This window comes from Priapulus caudatus, unplaced genomic scaffold (assembly GCF_000485595.1).
Source record: "Priapulus caudatus unplaced genomic scaffold, Priapulus_caudatus-5.0.1 Scaffold107, whole genome shotgun sequence".
Lineage (NCBI taxonomy): Eukaryota > Metazoa > Priapulida > Priapulimorpha > Priapulimorphida > Priapulidae > Priapulus > Priapulus caudatus.
The window spans coordinates 361,475-380,455 of record NW_014577168.1 but is presented as its reverse complement, the minus strand read 5'-3'; the positions used below and the strand labels follow the sequence as shown (position 1 = coordinate 380,455).

Genomic DNA, 18,981 nt, shown 5'->3' with positions numbered 1-18,981 from the left:
AGAGAGTACGTGAACCAACCACTCAGGACGCCATATCGCTAAAACATGATGTTAGAAAAAAAGCATCATGATAAGGTAAGCATTTCTACGCACATATTATATTATAATTACCAACATAGCACTTATTTATATGTACATATTTATTTACTATACGTATATAATGTCATTTATATTTTTAAGGTGCCAACGATAGAGTTCTCTCAGGGCGGCAACCGTACGGCGGCCAGCCTTGCCACGTGCTCGCCCGGCGGCCGCCACTGCACGCCAACCTGGTCGTGGCCTCCTCCTCAAGAGCGTCGGGCGTGAAGCGGTCACCGAGATCGCAGGACGTCGTCTTCAAGCTGGCGTACTTCGAAGCGCGAGAGCGCGTTCTAGCTACAGCAGGTGAGCTGGTTCAGGCGGAGGCGACGATGGGCAGCTACGGTCCGGGCAGCGGGCGGCAGCAGGTGTCGTGCTCGGTGCGATCGGCTGGCCTGAACCCGTTCGGCCTCATCAGCTCTGGGCTCAGGACGGCGTACAACCGGACCTCGTTCTACGAGGCCGATGACAGGGCGTCGTGCAGGGCCCGGGAGTTCGACCGAGGGACTCGAGCGCTCGGAGCTGCGCATGCGCTCTATTCTTACGGCGGCGTCGTCGGCGGCGCGGCGGCGCGGTCGGGCGCATCCGGGCGCGCTCGGGCAAGCGGCCTCGCCGCGCGGCACGCTCGACGACGACTACCAGCGCAAGCGCGCGACAGCTGAACAAGCGGCCCGGCGAACTGAGAGTCCGGGCTGCGCAGCGGCGAGCAAGGGGCTCGTATGGGCGTGTGGGACGGCAGTGAGCAGGCGTCGTGCTGAAGCGGTAGAAGGGCGCGCAAGCAGGAGGCGGCCGCCGGCATTTCTCAAGGGCCGCCGGAAGGGTCCTGATCGGCGGCGTTGCGCGGCCAACGAGCGGCGTCGTCGACTTTGCGGAGCCAACGTTCGCTGGAGAGCATCGCAATACGGCGATGCGGACATGTCGGAAGGAGGTGAAGCTCTTCTCCGGTGTCTCTGCTCTCCCTCTCTTGGTGTAAAGAGCCTTACAGTGACGGCGTGCAGCAGGGGGAAGGAACCTCTAACATTCAGCTTCTTCGAAAGCTTCGCTGCTGGTGGGAATCGCCAACATGTCCGTTGTCCGTCCGCAACGTGTTTTTTCCCCTAGTTTTTATCGCTTCACGTCGTTTCTCCATGTCTCGCGCGTTGTTGCAGGTGTACATTGTTGTTAATTGTTCGTCTGTAGACAGATTTCCGTCTTGAGAAAAATTCGGAAAATGTTTTTTTTTAGAATTTAACATTAAAATTAACATTTTATAATTAAAAAAAGTGAATTTGCATCTGATGATCTCAACCCATGGTTTTCGTTAACACCCGTGGTGTGTCAGGGTAGAAAATACACGGAGCGATGAGCGATTCGCTCTTGAAACCTCCGAAATCGCTCCCGTGAGGCGCTCAAAATAGGCTCCGTAAAATGTTTGCCGAGAGCTATTTTTCCCACAGACTTGAAAAAAAGAGCTCCTGTGAAAGAAGTTATTTTTCTCCCTGGTGTGTGCGTGTAGGTGAGGCGACAGCGGCCGCCGCGGATGATCCACGCAGACGGCGTTATCCGGCCCTACCAGCTGCGTGAGGCCGAGGGCAACCAGATACTGCAGGACGTCAGCAAGGGCAAGTTTGCAAAGACGGACACATACGTGTCGCACCTGGTGCTCGACCTCAAGGAACTCAAGTACATCCTGCTCGTCACCGACAAGCGAGTTGTCATGGTGAACAAAGGTACGTATGCGGTGCCTAGTTGCCAAGTTACGAAACACGGTAAAAATTTTCGTACCTTGTGTATATATTGTGTCAGGAAAAAGTCTGTTTGACTAAAATTTAAAAAAAAATAAAAATTACAAATAAAATTAAAGGTAAGATTAAAATTCACCAACTTAATATTAAAATTATATGTAAGACTAAAATCTAGACTTGTTTCTTCCATGGTTTTTTTTTCTGTGAAGGCGAGCTGTTCGGGCAGTGGGTGAGCGACTGGACGTACACGTGGGAGGAACTGAAGGAGGCGCCCACCTGCCACGACCACACGATCAAGGTCATCTTGAAGGAGCCGAAGAAGAAGAAGCTCGGGCTGTTTGGCAGCGGCATGGCCGGCAAGTCGGTCAGCGCGCCCGACCACGCGTCCGCCGAGTGGATCACGCGCCACCTCGCCGAGTCGTACGCAGCGTGGAAGGCCCAGCAGTCGCAGTAGCTCGGCTTCGTATGAGCGCACGCGAGTAGCTGCCCGGTCGTAGCCGTGGCAGGGTCAGTATCTGCCTGGTCGTAGGCCACAGCAGGGCAGTAGCTGCGTGAGCGAGGTGGTTTCCCTGTCGTAGCCGCGGCAGTCGCATTTACCCCGTACAGACTGCAAAATTTGATCCCACATCGAACTAGTCCGGGCTAGGCCTGTGCCAGGCGTGCGATATATTCGCAGCCTACAGACACAAAATGTTGAACCGTGCTAATTTTGCATGGGTTGACTGCGCATGCTCAGTTTGTTTTGTCACTCAGCAGACAGCTACTGTACTTTTATGTGACCGAAATAAAGCTGTGCGCATGCGTATTGCGAAATTTAGTGCGGGCCTGGCACTGGATTGCGTACCACTCACAGTTTAGCATGGGCCAACTAAGTATGGACTAACTACTAAGCGGGCCTGGCCCACCTCCATTTGCGGGGTTAATTTAGTCTTGCCCAGTGCTGCATATTTAGCATGGGATAGCGTGTACACACTGCAAAAATTTAGCTCGTGTCAGGCCCAGACTAGTTTGATGTGGTATCAAATTTGGCATCTGTACGGGGCAAGTCGCTGCGTGGCGCGTCGACGCTGCGCGAGAGAGGTGGTTTCCCTGTCGTAGGCGGACGCACGCACACTCAATTTGCTTCCTCGGGTGCTACGCGAGCGGTAATTGCATGGGTTGCTGGTTAGGTTGCGGTAATGTGGAGATATGGTGCGTAATCATTTCATGCTGCAGTGAGATGAGCCGTTAGAGGCCTCTCTTTATGTAAAATGCATTAGAAGTCTGTTGAAGAACTAACGTCAATGCTAAAGCCCGGCGCACACGCGAGTAATTTTACTCAAGTAAAATGACGCATGCGTCAAAATACTCAACGAAAAACCACCGTTGAAAATGCTCAACGAAAATCCGCTGCACACGTGAGTATATTGACGCATGCATCATTTTACTTGAGTAAAATTACTCGCATGTGCGCCGGGCTTAAGCTCGATTAACTACGCTCTAGCTGAGCGCTCGTCATATAATAGAGCTAGGTAACGTGAGGTTCATCTATACTGGATGCTTGTAACGTGTGTGTGTGTGCGTGTATGTGTGCATCAATGTGCTTGACCACCCTTAACCAAACAACTGGCTTGCATTGATAAAATTGAAAAATGGCTGACACGTATGCAAATTAGATGATGCTAAGATCGATCTGGTTTACTAAGTAATAAGTAACTAACTGTTTTAGTGGGTGCGTATACCGACGTGTTGCTTTGTGTCTGTACACTAGAGTAAATAGTAAACTAGTATCATTTTCTCAACACTGTGAATTCCATGCTACTATTCCACCTTGTTTCGTCATGAATTTATCGATACTCGTACGGTAGATGCGTTCAGGATTTTATCTCACTCTGATGTTGACAAGGTCTGATAAGGTGGGGACAGTTGTGTTACGCTGTCGTTCCAAACTCGTGCAATGGAGGGAAAAACAAAAAACAATCAACTGAGATTAAGTTTCTAATACTTGCCGAGTTTTATTCTGATGTACATATAAAATCAACATATCAGTGGCACACGTCCGATAATGCACATGCTTAAAAAATCTGATTACTTGTTCGTACTGTTATTTTGGAATCATATGCACAATACTCCACTGTGTATAATATTATGGTATAACCAGCTATAATAGACCACAGTAATTGCGTTCTTTTCTGTGCAGGCTTATTGTGATGTAGCGTAAAATTGTGTGTAAAACTCGAATGAAATACTCTGGAAAATAGTTCCTGCCTAAGTCAAAATAAGAACCCGGTCGTATGATTTTTGTGCTGTTGTGTTTTGTATCCATCCCATATTTGATGATGACATTGAAAAATTAGATATATTATTATAGTTTTGTGTGGGTAGTTTTCTTCCGCTGTTGTGTATTTCGCAGTACGTCTTGTTGCGAAGAGATCTTTTTTGTTTTGTTATGCAATGCTTGTAAAAATATTTGGTGTGATTTCAGTCCATTTGGTATCATAAGTTGTACACACTCAATAATTCTCTTCATTTGATGTTTCATGAAATTCAGTATTAAATGTTTTCTATGATACCGTTTCATAATGGCTAAACATTTTGGCCGCATTTTCTCCCAATCAAATCTTCAGAGAAAAAAATGCCTACTAAACTGAATCAAATTACAGCATCCCAATGTGTATATATTTGCGTGTAAAAGTAACCAAGGCAGTGGTGGTCTATTTTATTAGATGTGCTAGGGCGAACCCTTGGCGCAAACTGTTTATTGTAAACAGCCATGGCTGCATGCTAGCTTCTATCTTCTAATTAAAAGGCTACGTAATTTACCCCCTCTCCCGTAGTTCGACAAGTAAATGCTACATTAGAATTATAATGGAGTTGGCACTACATAAGCATAATGAACCATTAAAATGTTCGTGCACGTAATTTCGTTGTTGATCATTGTTTTTAGCAAATTTTCTTCGTTCGGGATTATTTTGGGTTTACACATTTTCTGTGAAATGCCTAACCAACCGGTCTTCTTCTTCTCGGGTCACTGCACTACACTTGACCTGGCCACTGCAGCACCTTGCACGGTGGTTGCAAAACCTCAAGGCCTCCAGGTCTACAGGGCTCTGGTAATACCACACTACACTACACTCGACCTAGCCGTACTGCAGCACACAGGACCTTGCATAATGGTTGGAAACCTCAAGGCCTCCAGGTCTACAGGGCTCTGGTAATACCACACTACGTACACTACACTTGACGTAACCACTGCAGCACACAGGACCTTGCACGGTGGTCAAAAACCTCAAAGCCTCCGTGTCTACAGGGCTCTGGTAATAGGGGACATTCCAACCAACTGGTAGAAATTCGCTTACATGAGAACGACGGTGGCTGGCGTTAATTACTTGCGTAATTATGTAAATGCATAGAAGTACATCAAGTAAGTTGATGAGCGGCTGATTGAATGAAGCAACACTATCGAAACACTAACACACGGAAAGTCACATTGAGGCTGCCAGGGTCTATGTCCCCCAGGGTACTGCCGGAACGTACCCTTGGTACGGTCCGGTATACCGGAACGTATCGTGGTACTATCTAATATGCCGGACCGTACCTCGCCTACTCCACTAATGAGTTTAGGGAGTTGCCTACGCCTACTCCCTAACCCTAACCATATTAGATAGTTACCAGGGTACGTTCCGGCAGTACCCTGGGGGACATAGACCCTGGCAGCTACACTGAGAGTTATGTGCAGCACGTATGATCCATCAAATTATGGTTAGCGAGAAAGAGGGAGTGAGCCAGCACATGGGCATGCGTGCGTGCGTGAGAGAGAAAGAGCATGCAAGAAAGATGGCTTCCTTCGTGCAAGCTCGCCTTTTCTCTCGCCTCTTCGGCTTAAACGCTTAGCGTCAGTCCTACCTACATTATTCCCTTTATAGCTACACGTCGCTGACGTGTCCGCGCCCTATCCATGCACACTAGTATGTAGTAAGCTGGCTTAGGCAGGGGCGGATCCAGGATTTTTGAAAAGGGGGGAGCTTCCACTTTCTGATCTGTTTCCATGGCAACAATAACAACTAAACTGAAAATAACAGCACAAGTATGCATTGGTAGCATTCTTGTAAATATAGCTAACTAATGATATAGTGCAATTAAAACTGAAATAAGAGCAAACATAGGGTGTAAAATGAGATTTACCTGAATTTTTACCTGGTGAGGTCAATTTGATGACGTCACAGGTCATCACAGTGGGGTCACTGAGAGGTCAAATTACGGCTATCACTTACCTTTTGTGGGAACTTACCTCATATTAATACCAGGGTAATTGGTTAAGAAATGTATAAGATATAACTAATTAAGTCACGAAAATTGGTAAAAATGCTCCAAAAATGTACCATTTTGCTCCCATTTTGCTCCCCTTCCCAAAAATGGGTCAAAATGTTGTCACAAAAAAGCCCGTAACTCGTCACAGGAGTGGATTTTTTTAATTCTGTAAACGGATCTCTGTTTTTTGTGACTGGGGCTATCGAATAAGCTTAAAAATGCCATTGGGGGTCATTTATAAAAAAATGACTAGCTACTATCCCTACTCCCGGTAGTGTACTGTATATACACCGGGTAACCGATCGCGACGACAGCCTTTATGCAAGCGGGCGAAGGTGAATATACAACTGAACATCGGTAACTTCCCTAACAAGAACCTTTAACAACACAAGTTCCTTCCTCTAACTTCCTTCCTTCTAACAAGTTCCTTCCTCTAGAACAAAATTTGTATTGAAACTCAACAAAAACGTCAGTAACAACCAGTGCCAGTACACTTCCAGTAGGTGTAGTAGGTGTTTGATTTGTAAATGTCACCTGCTGACAGACACAAAAACAGGCTCGCCCTTTATATAAGAGATTATGCACATAATATATACTCATGAGAACCTATGTCTACACCAAGGATTTTTTATATTCAAATAAAAACAATTATTTTGTAACCACTTAAAAGTATTCTTTGCGGTTTTTATTGTTCATATAGTATAAAATTTATGCATAATACGAATAGACTAATTATAGTAATTATGTCACACGCAAATTATAGGCGTTTATCTCTCTTTCTAATGGCAATGAGATTGAGAACAGAACAAAAAATTTATTATACTTAATTATATTTACCCCCACCACAATCTACTTTCTCTTCAAATTAACTTCATTTTTGAAATAGTACAATTACTGAATTAGACATCATTATTACAGCTCCTCGAGCAGAGGTAAAAATGATGACGATTGAAATAAGTACAGTAATTTACGATAGATGGCACCAAAAACGCTGTTGGCAAAGTGACAAAAATGGCGGAGAGAAATTGTTGATTTTACAAATGTCATCTAAAAGAGGTCCAAATGAGAGGTAACGTCCTGTATAATCTGATTAAATACTTAGCGTAAAGAATTATGTGTCATTTGTGAGGAGGAGAATCACTAATAGTTATGTAACGAATTAAAAATGTGACGTGCACCATGGATAGCAAAATAAAATAAACGAGAATATTCACGCAGTTGAAAAAACTAGACGGTCCTAGGTCTACGTATGCAAAACTGCGACTGTGGGCGTTCTCTGCCTCCTTTACTCTTTAGCAGCAAACTATCTACTGTCTTCTGACTTTAATGTAAACTTGTTAATAGTCTTTTAGTGATTTCCTGTGTGAAATCGCAAGTCTACCATTATTAATTACTGTCTGATAACTAGGCCTATGCCTTTCATTCAATTAAAAAACAATTGAACCAGCACCAATATGGCAATAACATTTAAGTTTTACTGTAACACTGTCAGTTGCAGCAACCTCTTTGTGAAAATCACTAATCATGGTTTCTCTGCAGTTACAGGTCGTTGCCTCTATTACAATATTAATAAGTTAACTGACATAGCCTTTGTTCACAGCGACAGAGCAGTGTGTGTAAATTCGCTTCTTAACTCCCAGGTGGCCCTTAGTCCGCAAATGCAGACGTAAACTCCGCTTTGCTAATCTGAGGGTGCGGGTTTATCGTCTGCAGTCACCCTTGTAAAAATTGTTGCAATTTTTGTTGCGGGCATTGGATAGGTGAATCTAGTAGCACTGAGGGCGTGACGGGGGTATATCCGACCCAAAATATTGTTTTGGAGATAGCATCTAGACCGCGCCAGCCCACGTGGAGCGCCGTACGCGTCTTCGTTAAAACCTCTGTGATAGACGTGACGCTATATTCGGCAGTAGCCCACGTCATCACGTAGCGGCGAATGAGAGAGCGCGTGGTCGCTGCGTGACAGCATTTCTTAGGGTTTCTTGTAGGATCTACTACGTGTTACCCGTAAGGCGCGCCACCGCCAAAAATTAATATGGGCCGTTTGGAGATGGCCTCTAGCCGTCGATGCCGAAATGTCGGTTGGATTGCGCCCAGTTTTCGTGGAGTTTGTTTTTAGACCCCTGTCTCAGATATTAGATATCAAACAGACATTATTATGTGTTGTTTGTGCACAGCGGCGTGCGTGCGTGCGTGCGGTGTAGTTGTGTGTTGCAGAGGAGCATTTGAACGGCATTTACAGGAAGTTATCGGCAATAATAGGCGAAAGAGTAGAGAAACATTAAGACTGGTAGTAAATACATTTCGTGTTTATATACTTTTTTTTTTATTGAGACGTTTCAAGTGCCTGTGATATGAAGGCTGCAGCCTGTAGTGCTAGATATGGTATAGAATCATGTACTGTATGTATATTGTATACTGTTCTCTCTAGGTAGTAAACCTAAATACACTGTTGAGTTCAGTCCCACAGCTAGCTGGTAGAGCTTATCTCTAACCGTACACATGTATGTATATTCCTTTGCGCTGCCACAGGTTCAGTCTGATACCAGCACCACCAGTGTTCATTGCCTCGTCGCAGAAAATCATTTTGTAATTAAATTCACTGTACCGTCGCTGGCATTATTGTGCGTTTCTAACTTAATTAACAATTTTCTTATTCACAGGATGTTCGTGAACGGGAGGAATTTGAAATTAGCCATTTGCCTGGAGCTATACATGTAAAGCCTTCTACTGCAAAGGATCTGCTATGGCAACAGATATTCAATGAAGAAGCCAGACGTATACATACCAGGAGTAGATACTTCAATAAACAAGGGAAATTCGTCATTTATTAGCCTTAGAATATCTACGATTTACTATGCGTAACTCAACCAACTTGAGCTCAAATCGTACACAGTACATTCGCCTAGCATCGTGCAAAATCGTTTCCTCTTATACACCCGCAATCCGGAGATACAGACTAAAACGTACGACACGATTTTCCATTATGTTGCCAGTAAACTGAATGTGTAAACCGCCTAACTCGAAGCAAAAGGCAGCTGTAAATAGGTCAAAGATTAGCTCAGCGAGCCACACCGCATCGCCGAGGGCGCACGAGTCAGTAGTAGCTGCCTTTTGTTTTGAGTTGGGCGGTTTACACATTCAGTTTGCTGGCAACATAATGAAAAATTGTGTCGTACATTTTAGTCTGTATCTCCGGATTGCGGGTGTATACGAGGAAACGATTTCGCACATTGCTAGGTAAATGTACTGTGTACGATTTGAGCTGAAGTTGGTTGAGTCACGCGTAGTAAATCGTAGGTATTCTAAGGCTAGTAAATGACGAATTTCTTTTGTTTATTTAAGTCACACTCCTTCTCTATTATCTACTTCTGATACATACATATCAGGGTGCTACGAAAAACTACAGTGTTATGAAACTGGTTGCCCGGAGGCAAAAGTCACTTGCCCGAAAAACATAAAGAAAGAAGAATTTTTTTTTATATGAATTTAAATGGTAAATAACGTAAATGAAGGTCCAACTAGTCAACATCCAGCGTTTCACTTAACGGCATGGTAGAAAGTTGAACAGCTGATACGAGTTTGTATACAAAATATATTCATGTTGGGACACAGCACGCAGTTTGTTTTAATTTTAAAATTTTTCAAGTGTCAGTTTATTATCAAAATCCCACCACACTATCACAATACATTAATAAAATATGTTCGCGTTTATTTTGGGGCTGGATCGTAAGCGCAGAGAATATAGCGGTGCATACATGCATATATAATAGACTGACAGCACAGTATACAGTGTATCTGTTTTTGTGTACTTCAGCAAAGAAAATCCTCGTTCAGTTGCAGTGGAGGGGCAAACATTTGAGGTAGCTGATCACGTAATGACCATGCCTAGCCTGGGGGCCGGGTTTACATGTTGCTGTGTGCATGTTGTGTACATCACTGTATCCACCGATTGATTCATTCGCATTGTGTTTTTTTCATTCAAATCTCGTCGTAGCAAGGCAGCTTATATCTGTGCAAAACAATGCAAGGGACGGGTGGAAACAGAAGAAAAATATCATTATGTCTAGACATTTAATAAAAAAAACTTGCTTGCCCATACGGGCACGTGCAATTTCAAGCTACTTGCCCGGGGGCGAATTTTGGTTGCCCCGGGCAAGCGGGAAAGTGGTTTTGTCGCGCCATGCATATATATAGATAGATATATATATAGCTCAGGATTGCTAATCAGTTTCATTTCTTATTTAAAAATCTAGCTAACTAATATTGAAAATGATAATTCATTGATGCCAAGTTCGGGTTACATTGCTGAAAGACGGGGTACTGCTATTATAAAGCTTGGTAGACGCTATAGGGAAATGCCACCAGACACTACTGACAGCATACAGAATTTGTTGTCAACACTATATTCTTGCACAGTTTTGAACAACTGCTATGCTCTTGCTGAACGTGTAGCTATTACTGATGCTTCTGTTAAATTTGACTGGTTCTTTATTATGTTTGCAGAGAAAAAAGAGCATATCACAATTGTGTGCTATTGTTCTATTGGTTACCGCTCTTCGGTAATGGCACAACAAATTAACGAATTGAAGACGACAGGTAGGGAGCAAAATTTAGCAAATGATTAATAGATAAATGATAAATACATTGTAACGTCACAATGTGCACGTCTGTATACACATCTTTTGACAAAATTGGCATTTGCTTTCTTTCAGATGCAGAATTTGGAGAAATGATTGATGTGTACAACTTGGAAGGAAGTATCTTCCACTGGGCGAATGAAGGTCAACCACTGGTGGATAACCGTGGTGACAGCACCAAATACGTGCATCCTTTTAGTGCAGTCTGGGGAAAACTTCTCAACTCAGAACTGAGAAAATCTAACTGAAATGTATACTATATACTATATAGCTAACTCCAATCGTGTATTTGAATTAACTAGGTTATACAACTAGGTTAATAATGCAGATGGGGTCGTTGTCGTATCAGATACTACAGATATGTACCCGAGTAAGTTTTATGTTGTTTAGTATTATGTTTATATTTTTATATGAGGGTATGTTTATGGTTAGGGTTAGTGTTAAATAGGGGGGGGGGGTATACATATCTGTAGTACCTGATACAACAACGACCCCTTGAGCATTAATAATACAATCAATTGCAAAAGATGTGTGCATGCATGCGTGGTTGCATGCATTTGCTTGGGCGTGTGGGTAGGTGTTTTGTAATATTGTATTCTAATCGTATTGTAGATGTTTTCACGCTGCAACTATTTATATATAACTAGCTGGGCTACCCGGCGATGCCCGGGATTTTTTAGGGGTTACTGCTTTTCTGCTATTTCATACGTTTTGTGCTATTGCTTGCGTTTCGGCATTTCATGCGATTGCCTGATTTTGAGCCTGACTATAGTTGAGCGCTATAGGATTGCTGTTCTAGGATTCGTCTTGACTTTTCTGCTGCAGTGTATAGTCGAGCGCTAGGATTGCTGTTATTGTTCACTTTTCTGCTGCGCTAGTATTTTTTGGGGGGAAATCTGGGCCAAATCCTATTTGACAACCCCAGGTTTAAAAACCCTAACCCTAACCCTAACCAAACTCACGACATGGGTGTGTAAACGCTATGAAGACCGAAATCTGTTGTTTGTTTTTTTGCCCTTAATTTGGCGTTTTTGTGCAAATTGTTTTTGGCCTAAAATGCATCGCTCGCATCCAAAGGCGTCGAAGCAATAAAATAGCTGCCGCGGCTTTGGTGCATTAGGGCGAGCCCCGGAGCGAAGCCACCCTAGCGGGCTTCTGGGGCATGCCCTCCCCGTGAAAATTTTGAAATCTACAAGGTAAATGGTGGGCTCTGGGTGCATTCTGAGCATTGTGATTTAGCACAAAAAAAGTGTGTTTCACTGCTAATTTTAGAAAAATACATGAATGATTTGAAAGATTTGTTGCTTAACATAGAATTAAAATATTCAATAATGACCAAAAACTCCAAATTTATTTTTCTCACTTTAACAGTGGAGTAATATTCACTGTAATAATCATCACTGAATAATAATCACTGTAATGCTGATTGAGAATATACCTCACGGGTGACCTCTATACTGTCTCAAGAAGACAGACAGACAGATAGATCCGGCGATTTATTGTAGGGAGATAAATACGAAAAACTCGAAAATACGAATCCCAGAGTGCGCTGCGCGAAAAAAATACAGCCCAGCATGGAGCATTTATACCTTTTAGCAGCTAGTCGCTGTAACGACGCTTTTTGTCTCTCCTTTCGAAGCCGTAACTAAGGTAATAGAACTAACAAACATTAACTTAACTTTCTAAGGTAATATTAAACTAACAATCTAAGTAAAGAACTAACAAACCTTTAACTTAACTTCTAAGGTAATTAGAAACTAACAAACTTATACTTTAACTTCTAAGGTAATAGAACTAACAAACTTAACTTAACTTCTAAGGTAATAGAACTAACAAAAATAGCCGACAATAGACCTTTCAGCAGTATCAGTAGTCCGTGTACGACGCTTTTGTCTCTCCTTCGAAGGCCTAAACTAAGCCGGTAATAGTAACTAAACAACTTAACTTACTTCTAACGGTATAGATTATTAACAAACTTAACTGTAACTTCTAAGGCTAATAGAACTACAAAAATAGTCGAACAGCAGAAATAGCGGTCAAAATGCCAAATTCAAATGGCAAATCAAGTCGGATGCCGTATGGTATGGATGGACGTGTATGCGAATGAATTTTTAGCAGGAGCATATATAAGCCCGCCACCTCGCGGGACATTTTCTTAAAATAATAAATAATTTTAATTTGTAAATTTTAATACTTTTATTTTTGCTATTTTTTTTTTTTTGCGGACCTTGTTTTTTGGCATCGCGGAGCATGCTGATAAGAATATATATGATTTGGGCGCTGTGAGCTTCTTACGGGCGGGTGGCAGCGGAGATAGTCAGAAGGACAGCATTGACCATATAAGCAGAGAGCGAATATATGCGCACCTCGCGGACATTTCTTTAAAATAATAAATACTTTTTATTGTAATTTTAAACTTTTTTATTTTGTGTATTTGTTTTTTTTTGGAACTTGCTATTAGGCATTCGCGACATCGCTGATTTAAGCAATATATATGCGTGCTTGGGGGTGAGCTCTTACGGGGGGGCAAAGATAGTGCAGAAGGACAGACACAAAAACAGGCCTCGCCTTTATATAAGAGATTGGGGTGTGACTCTTACGGGGGGGAAAAAGATAGTCAGAAGGACAGACACAAAAAAACAGGCTCGCCACTTTATATAAGCAGATAATTTTACCCAATCTCTCGCTTCATTTTTATTTCTTCCTTTTTTGTTACTCATTTCCCTTATATTCTTAAATTTATTAGTTTTTTTTATAAATAACTCTACTCTTATTTCCTTTTATTTAATTCTACTAATTATTATTTTAATATATTCATTTCTTTAATTTAATTTTAACTTTTTTTTTATTTTGTGTATTTTTTTTTTTTTGACCTTGCCTTTAGCCATCGCTGGACATGCGTATAAGAAATATATATGGTGTTAGGCGGCGTGAGCCTCTTACGGGCGTGGAGAAAGATAGTCAGAAGGACAGACACAAAACAGGCTCGCCCTTTATATAAGAGATTATGCACATAATAATTATACTCAATGAGAACCTATGTCTACACAAGCGATTTTTTATATTCAAATAAAACAATTATTTTGTAACACTTAAACGTATTCTTTGCCGGTTTTTATTGTTCATATAGCTATTAAAATTTAGCATAATAACGAATAGACTTAATTATAGTAATTATGTCACACGCAAATTATAGGCGTTTATCTTCTCTTTCTAATGCCAATGAGATTGAGAACAGAACAAAACAATTTTATAGCTTAATTATATTACCCCACCACAATTCTACTTTCTCTTCTAAATTAACTTCATTTTTGAAATAGTACAATTACGAATTAGACATCAATTATTACAGCTTCCTCGAGCAGAGGTAAAAAATTGATGAACGCTTAAATAATACAGAATTTACGATAGAGATGGCACCCAAAAACGCTGTTGGCAATGGACAAAAATGCGCGAGAGAGAAATTGTTGCATTTTTACAAATGTCATCTTAAAAGAGGGTACCAAATGATGAGGTAACCTGTATAATCTGAATTAAAATACTTAGCGTAAAGGTTATGTGTCATTTTGAGGAGGAGAATTAACTAATAGTTATGCTAACGAATTAAAAATGTGACGGCTGCACATGGATTAGCAAAATAAAAATAAACGAGAATATTCACGCAGTTGGAAAAAACTAGACGCGTCCTAGGTCTACGTATGCAAAACTGCGACTGTGGGCGTTCTCTGCTCCTTTTACTCTTTAGCCAGCAAACTTATCTACTGTCTCTGACTTTAATTGTAACTTGTTAATAGTCTTTTAGTGATTTCCTGTGCTGAAATCGCAGAGTCTACCATTATTAATTACTGTCTGATAACTAGGCCTATGCCTTTCATTCAATTAAAAAACAATTAACCAGCACCAATATGGCAATAACATTTAAGTTTTACTTGCTAAACATCTGTCAGTTGCCCAGCAACCTCTTTGTAAAATCACTAATCATGGTTTTCTCTGCAGTTACAGGTCGTTGCCCTCTATTACAATATTAATAAGGTTAACTGACATAGCCTTTGTTTCACAGCGACAGGCAGTGTGTGTAAATTCGCTTCTTAACTCCAGGTGGGCCCTAGTCCGCAAATGCAGACGTAAACTCCGCTTTGCTAATCTGAGGGTGCGGGTTTATCGTCTGCAGTCACCCTTGCTAAAAAATTGTTTGCAAGTTTTGTTGCGGGCATTGATAGGTTGAATCTAGTAGCACTGAGGGCGTGACGGGGGTATATCCGACCCAAAATATCAAAGTACAGACCTTCTGTTTGTCAATTATCGCTTTCGAGACTTTATTTCCGTTTCAGACCTTTGTTTTCATGCAATAATTCATCCTAGTCAGAGTAACTTCGATATTTTGGCCATATTTGACAGATTTTCGATCGACCAATGAAATTCACTTCCGGTAGCCTCGCGGTTCACTCCGGGAATAATAATTCAAAATAATAATAGATGGCACGCGACCATGTGACCATACCATGTTTCCTGTTGAACATCGGGAATAGCCGAAGTAACCGGAAGTGATTTTCATTGGTTGACAAATGTGAATGAAGACAGAACATTTTCTTTGGATGTTTATATTTACCATTAGGTAAACAACTTGATATATTCTTATGTTGTGGCCGCTACCAGGTCATCATAGCGTGCATGCACGTAGATAAATGATTCAAGTTCAGATTAAAGTAAGTTCTACGCAATAGGATTGTATATATCGCGGCCGATATATTACTTATAAGTGCCACCTCCAAACTGGAGGTGGCTTTCCGTGATTGAGATAGACGCGGCCGCTGACCCCATTACTGGAACGGACCACCATATCGGCTCGGACTAGGTGGCCCTCTGTTCAATGTCCCGTGACTTGAGTGAGAAGTTGCCATTACGCATAGTAATTATTATATCATCAAATGATCATGTTTACTTCACAAGTTCCTCGCTGATTATACAGGGATGAGATTCTTCCGCGGATCCGCGGAAATCCGCGGATTTTACAGTCCCAGGGGTCGATTTTCTGAAACGTTCTAAATTCGTTGAGAAAATGCGGAAGGGGTAACAATGTAACAATTTAAATTATATACCCTCAATAGCACCTGACTGTAGACTGTAGAGTGCTAGACAGTAGGCTGACAGCGAAGTATACAGTGTATCTGTTTTTGCGTACCAGAAAAGGAAATCCTCGTTCACAGCTGCAGTAGAGGGGCAAACATTTGAGGTAGCTGATCACGTAACGACGATGCCTGGCCTGGGGCCGGGTTTACATGTTGCTGCGTGCATGTTCTGTGCCCATGACTATGCACTGATTGTTCAATTCGCATTGTGTTTTTTTCATTCAAATCTGGTCGCAGCAAGGCAGCTTATGTCTGAGTAAAACAATGCAAGCGACGGGTGGAAACATAAAAATATCATTATGTCTAGACATTTAATAACAAAACTTGCCCTATTTTCAGCCCCCTCCCCCCCAATTTGCTATTATAGTTCGTTTGTTCCTTTTGACAACTTGAAAAGGTGATTCAAGAGTCTCCTATAATTTGTTCAGAATAGCTTAGAATGCACCAAATTGCACCATTCTTTTAAAAAAATGACCTACGGTCCTCGCATTGCTCGCTCCTCTGTTTGCTAATTAAAATGTCAGCTGAAAATTAAATTATCTAATCTCATCCCTGATTATAGCTAAGTTGCATTATGCATATCCGTGAATTTGCAGACGTCGTGATAACTAGGCCTAGGCCAAGCTTAAGTAATAGGTAGATATTGTTTATTCAGTGCTGGGTTTACATACAATGATACATGGCAAAAGTTTGTTAGATAATCCGTATGAATCTCAATAGTATATCAACACTGTGCATCTATAAATAGCACTAATGACCCCCTAGCAAGGCGAAAAATTAGTACCGGCCCACCGGCATGCCCTCCGAGCCTGTGGTTTCAGCCGTGTTAGTGAGTATCCACATTTTTATTTATAGCCTACATTATTTATAGCAAATAGCTTACATTGCTGTTTTACTTGAAGGATATCACGCCATAACTTATCAACATTTTACAAATTTTAAATCGAGAATGCAAGTGTGAAACATGACATTGATTTTACAAACAAATTTGTGAGGGCTGGTAAATTATGGTGAGGGCTGGTAAAAATTACTGGGTTACCAGCCCTCTGGGCCGGTCGGTGCAAAAAATCTGAATTTCGTGCCCTGCATGCATAGAATTGTGCACATTGAATAATAATTAATTCTATAATAGTTAGTTAGAGCATGTCAAGTGGCTTTTAATGTGAATGCATTGCAATTTGTAACTAGTTGATTTCATTAGGCCAGATGATGTTTTATAAAAACACATTTAAATTAGTATGAGGAGTATAAGTACCTGACACTAAAAGTTTTTCCATTGTGCAAAATTGTCGATATGATTTCCAATCCATGTTGTAATTACTTGTACATGTATGTGTGTTTGTGTGTAGATGTTGATCACAGACATGAACAGACTCCGAAGAAGCAGCCTCGGAAAAATCACAAGTTGTATTTTGAGCCATCTGTGTTTTATTCTAGGCCACCAGGTGGCGAGTCGGGTAAAGATGGGTCGATGTACAGTAAACATGCTACTTTACTGCCAATCTCGACCAGGGCGGCCCCGCTTTGGACTAGACAGATGATGGCTTATTCAGGACATGGCTTTCCTAGCAGTGATATGTATCAGGTATATTTCGATCATGTACTAACTATTGCACAGTTTCAGAGATGTGCAATACATAAATTGTTGTTTGAAACGGTTCATTCACTGCCAAATCTAATGATCAGAAATGTTGTTTTATGGTATATATCCGGATACTTCCCACACATTCGAGGTTGCATTTAACGTATGTTAACTCGTGTCTTGAATATTACAGCTGTGATCTTATAAATTACAGCTATCCATCTTATGCATGCCAGCTTACATCTTACGCGATGTAACCATTCTCTCGGGAACGTTGTTGTCTGCACACGTTACCCTTTCTGTTAGCAGGGAGACCGGAGAGCGGAGGGTGGTGGCCGCGAAGATACGCGGGGCGATCCTACACCACCGCAGTTCATGCAACTGCACCGCAGACAGAGGCTTACGATGTTGCCTGAGCAGTATCACCACCAGAGCCAGGCAGCAGCAAGTGCCGACAGGTATGCTGCAATCTCGATCACTTCCCGCTTGCCGTTACACTGACAGTGATTTAATTGTTGCGTTTGAATAGTCGGTGCATCGCTTTTGGGCTGAGATAGCTCGACTCTTTGTTAACCCAAAGTGAAATGAGTACCATGTTTGTATTCATAACTTTGAAGTCATATTCCAGGTCATTCTAATTGATTTTTTCTTACCTAAAATTTGATTTCATGAAGCTCAAGCTATTTCTAGTCATGCCAAGTTCATTTCATCCAATCGCAACTGTCATTACACGACTAATCCAAGCTTTCCATCTTCCCTGCGATAACAGGGACGCGCTGTACCGGTACGGAGGCCACTACGATCAGCAACCGCAGCAGCAACATCAGCAGCAGCAACAACAGCAGCAGCAACAGCAGCAGCAGGAGAGTAGCGGTGCGAGCGGTCACATGTACACGCCGAGCCAGCCGGAGTACAAGCGACCGCGGCTGTCCGTTGAGCAGCCGCGCACGGACTACAGCCAGCCACTGCGCATCGAGACGCATGACGCCGTCGAAGTGAAGAAGGTGACGCGTTTCTCCAGTGAAAAAAATACACGAGGGCTCGGGGCGATTTAGCTCCCGAAATGCCAAAAAGAGCCCCGGAAATGCCAAAAAGAGCCCACGTAAATTTGCATAGAGTTCAATGCAAACCAAATTTTAGAGTGCTATTTTTATGCACGCGAGCTTGAAAAGTAGCCCCCGAAAAATAAATTATATTTTTTTCCCTGCGTTTCTCTCTCGACCGATCCGCTCCCACGGCGAAACATCGCACGTGCACCGATGTGCATTTTTGCATGTTATTTCTACTCGCATGCGGTTTCGCACCACGTTTAGTCAACCGTGCGACTGTATAAATATATATAAAATATAAATGTGATATTATCAGGAGTGTATCAAACGGAGTGAGACAGACTGAAACCGGCAAAATTCAACATTTAGTAGCCTTAGTCTACCTATGATTTATTGTGTTTACCTCGATAAACTTGAGCTCAAGTCTTGCCTTAATCATTAAACTTTATCCGTGTCTAATCGTTGGTCTCACAAAAATGACAAATCGGG

General features: G+C 42.1%; 2 protein-coding genes across 2 annotated transcripts in view; both read left to right on the top strand.

Moving 5' to 3' along the window:
* LOC106805254 (vacuolar protein sorting-associated protein 13C-like) overlaps positions 1-3,164 on the top strand; it is a 15,725-nt gene extending 12,561 nt beyond the window's left edge. Inside the window, exons 10-11 of the mRNA XM_014806783.1 lie at positions 1,658-1,787; positions 2,012-3,164. Coding sequence (XP_014662269.1) covers positions 1,658-1,787; positions 2,012-2,256 — 375 coding nt within the window. The 3' untranslated portion in view covers positions 2,257-3,164. The remainder of the gene's footprint in view (positions 1-1,657; positions 1,788-2,011) is intronic.
* A 3,930-nt stretch (positions 3,165-7,094) lies between these two features.
* The window catches only part of LOC106805253, a gene marked incomplete in the record, with an annotated part of 34,950 nt that continues 23,063 nt past the window's right edge, over positions 7,095-18,981 (top strand). Inside the window, 4 exon segments of the mRNA XM_014806782.1 lie at positions 7,095-7,161; positions 17,299-17,446; positions 17,753-17,901; positions 18,213-18,447. Of these exon segments, the coding sequence (XP_014662268.1) occupies positions 7,133-7,161; positions 17,299-17,446; positions 17,753-17,901; positions 18,213-18,447 (561 nt within the window).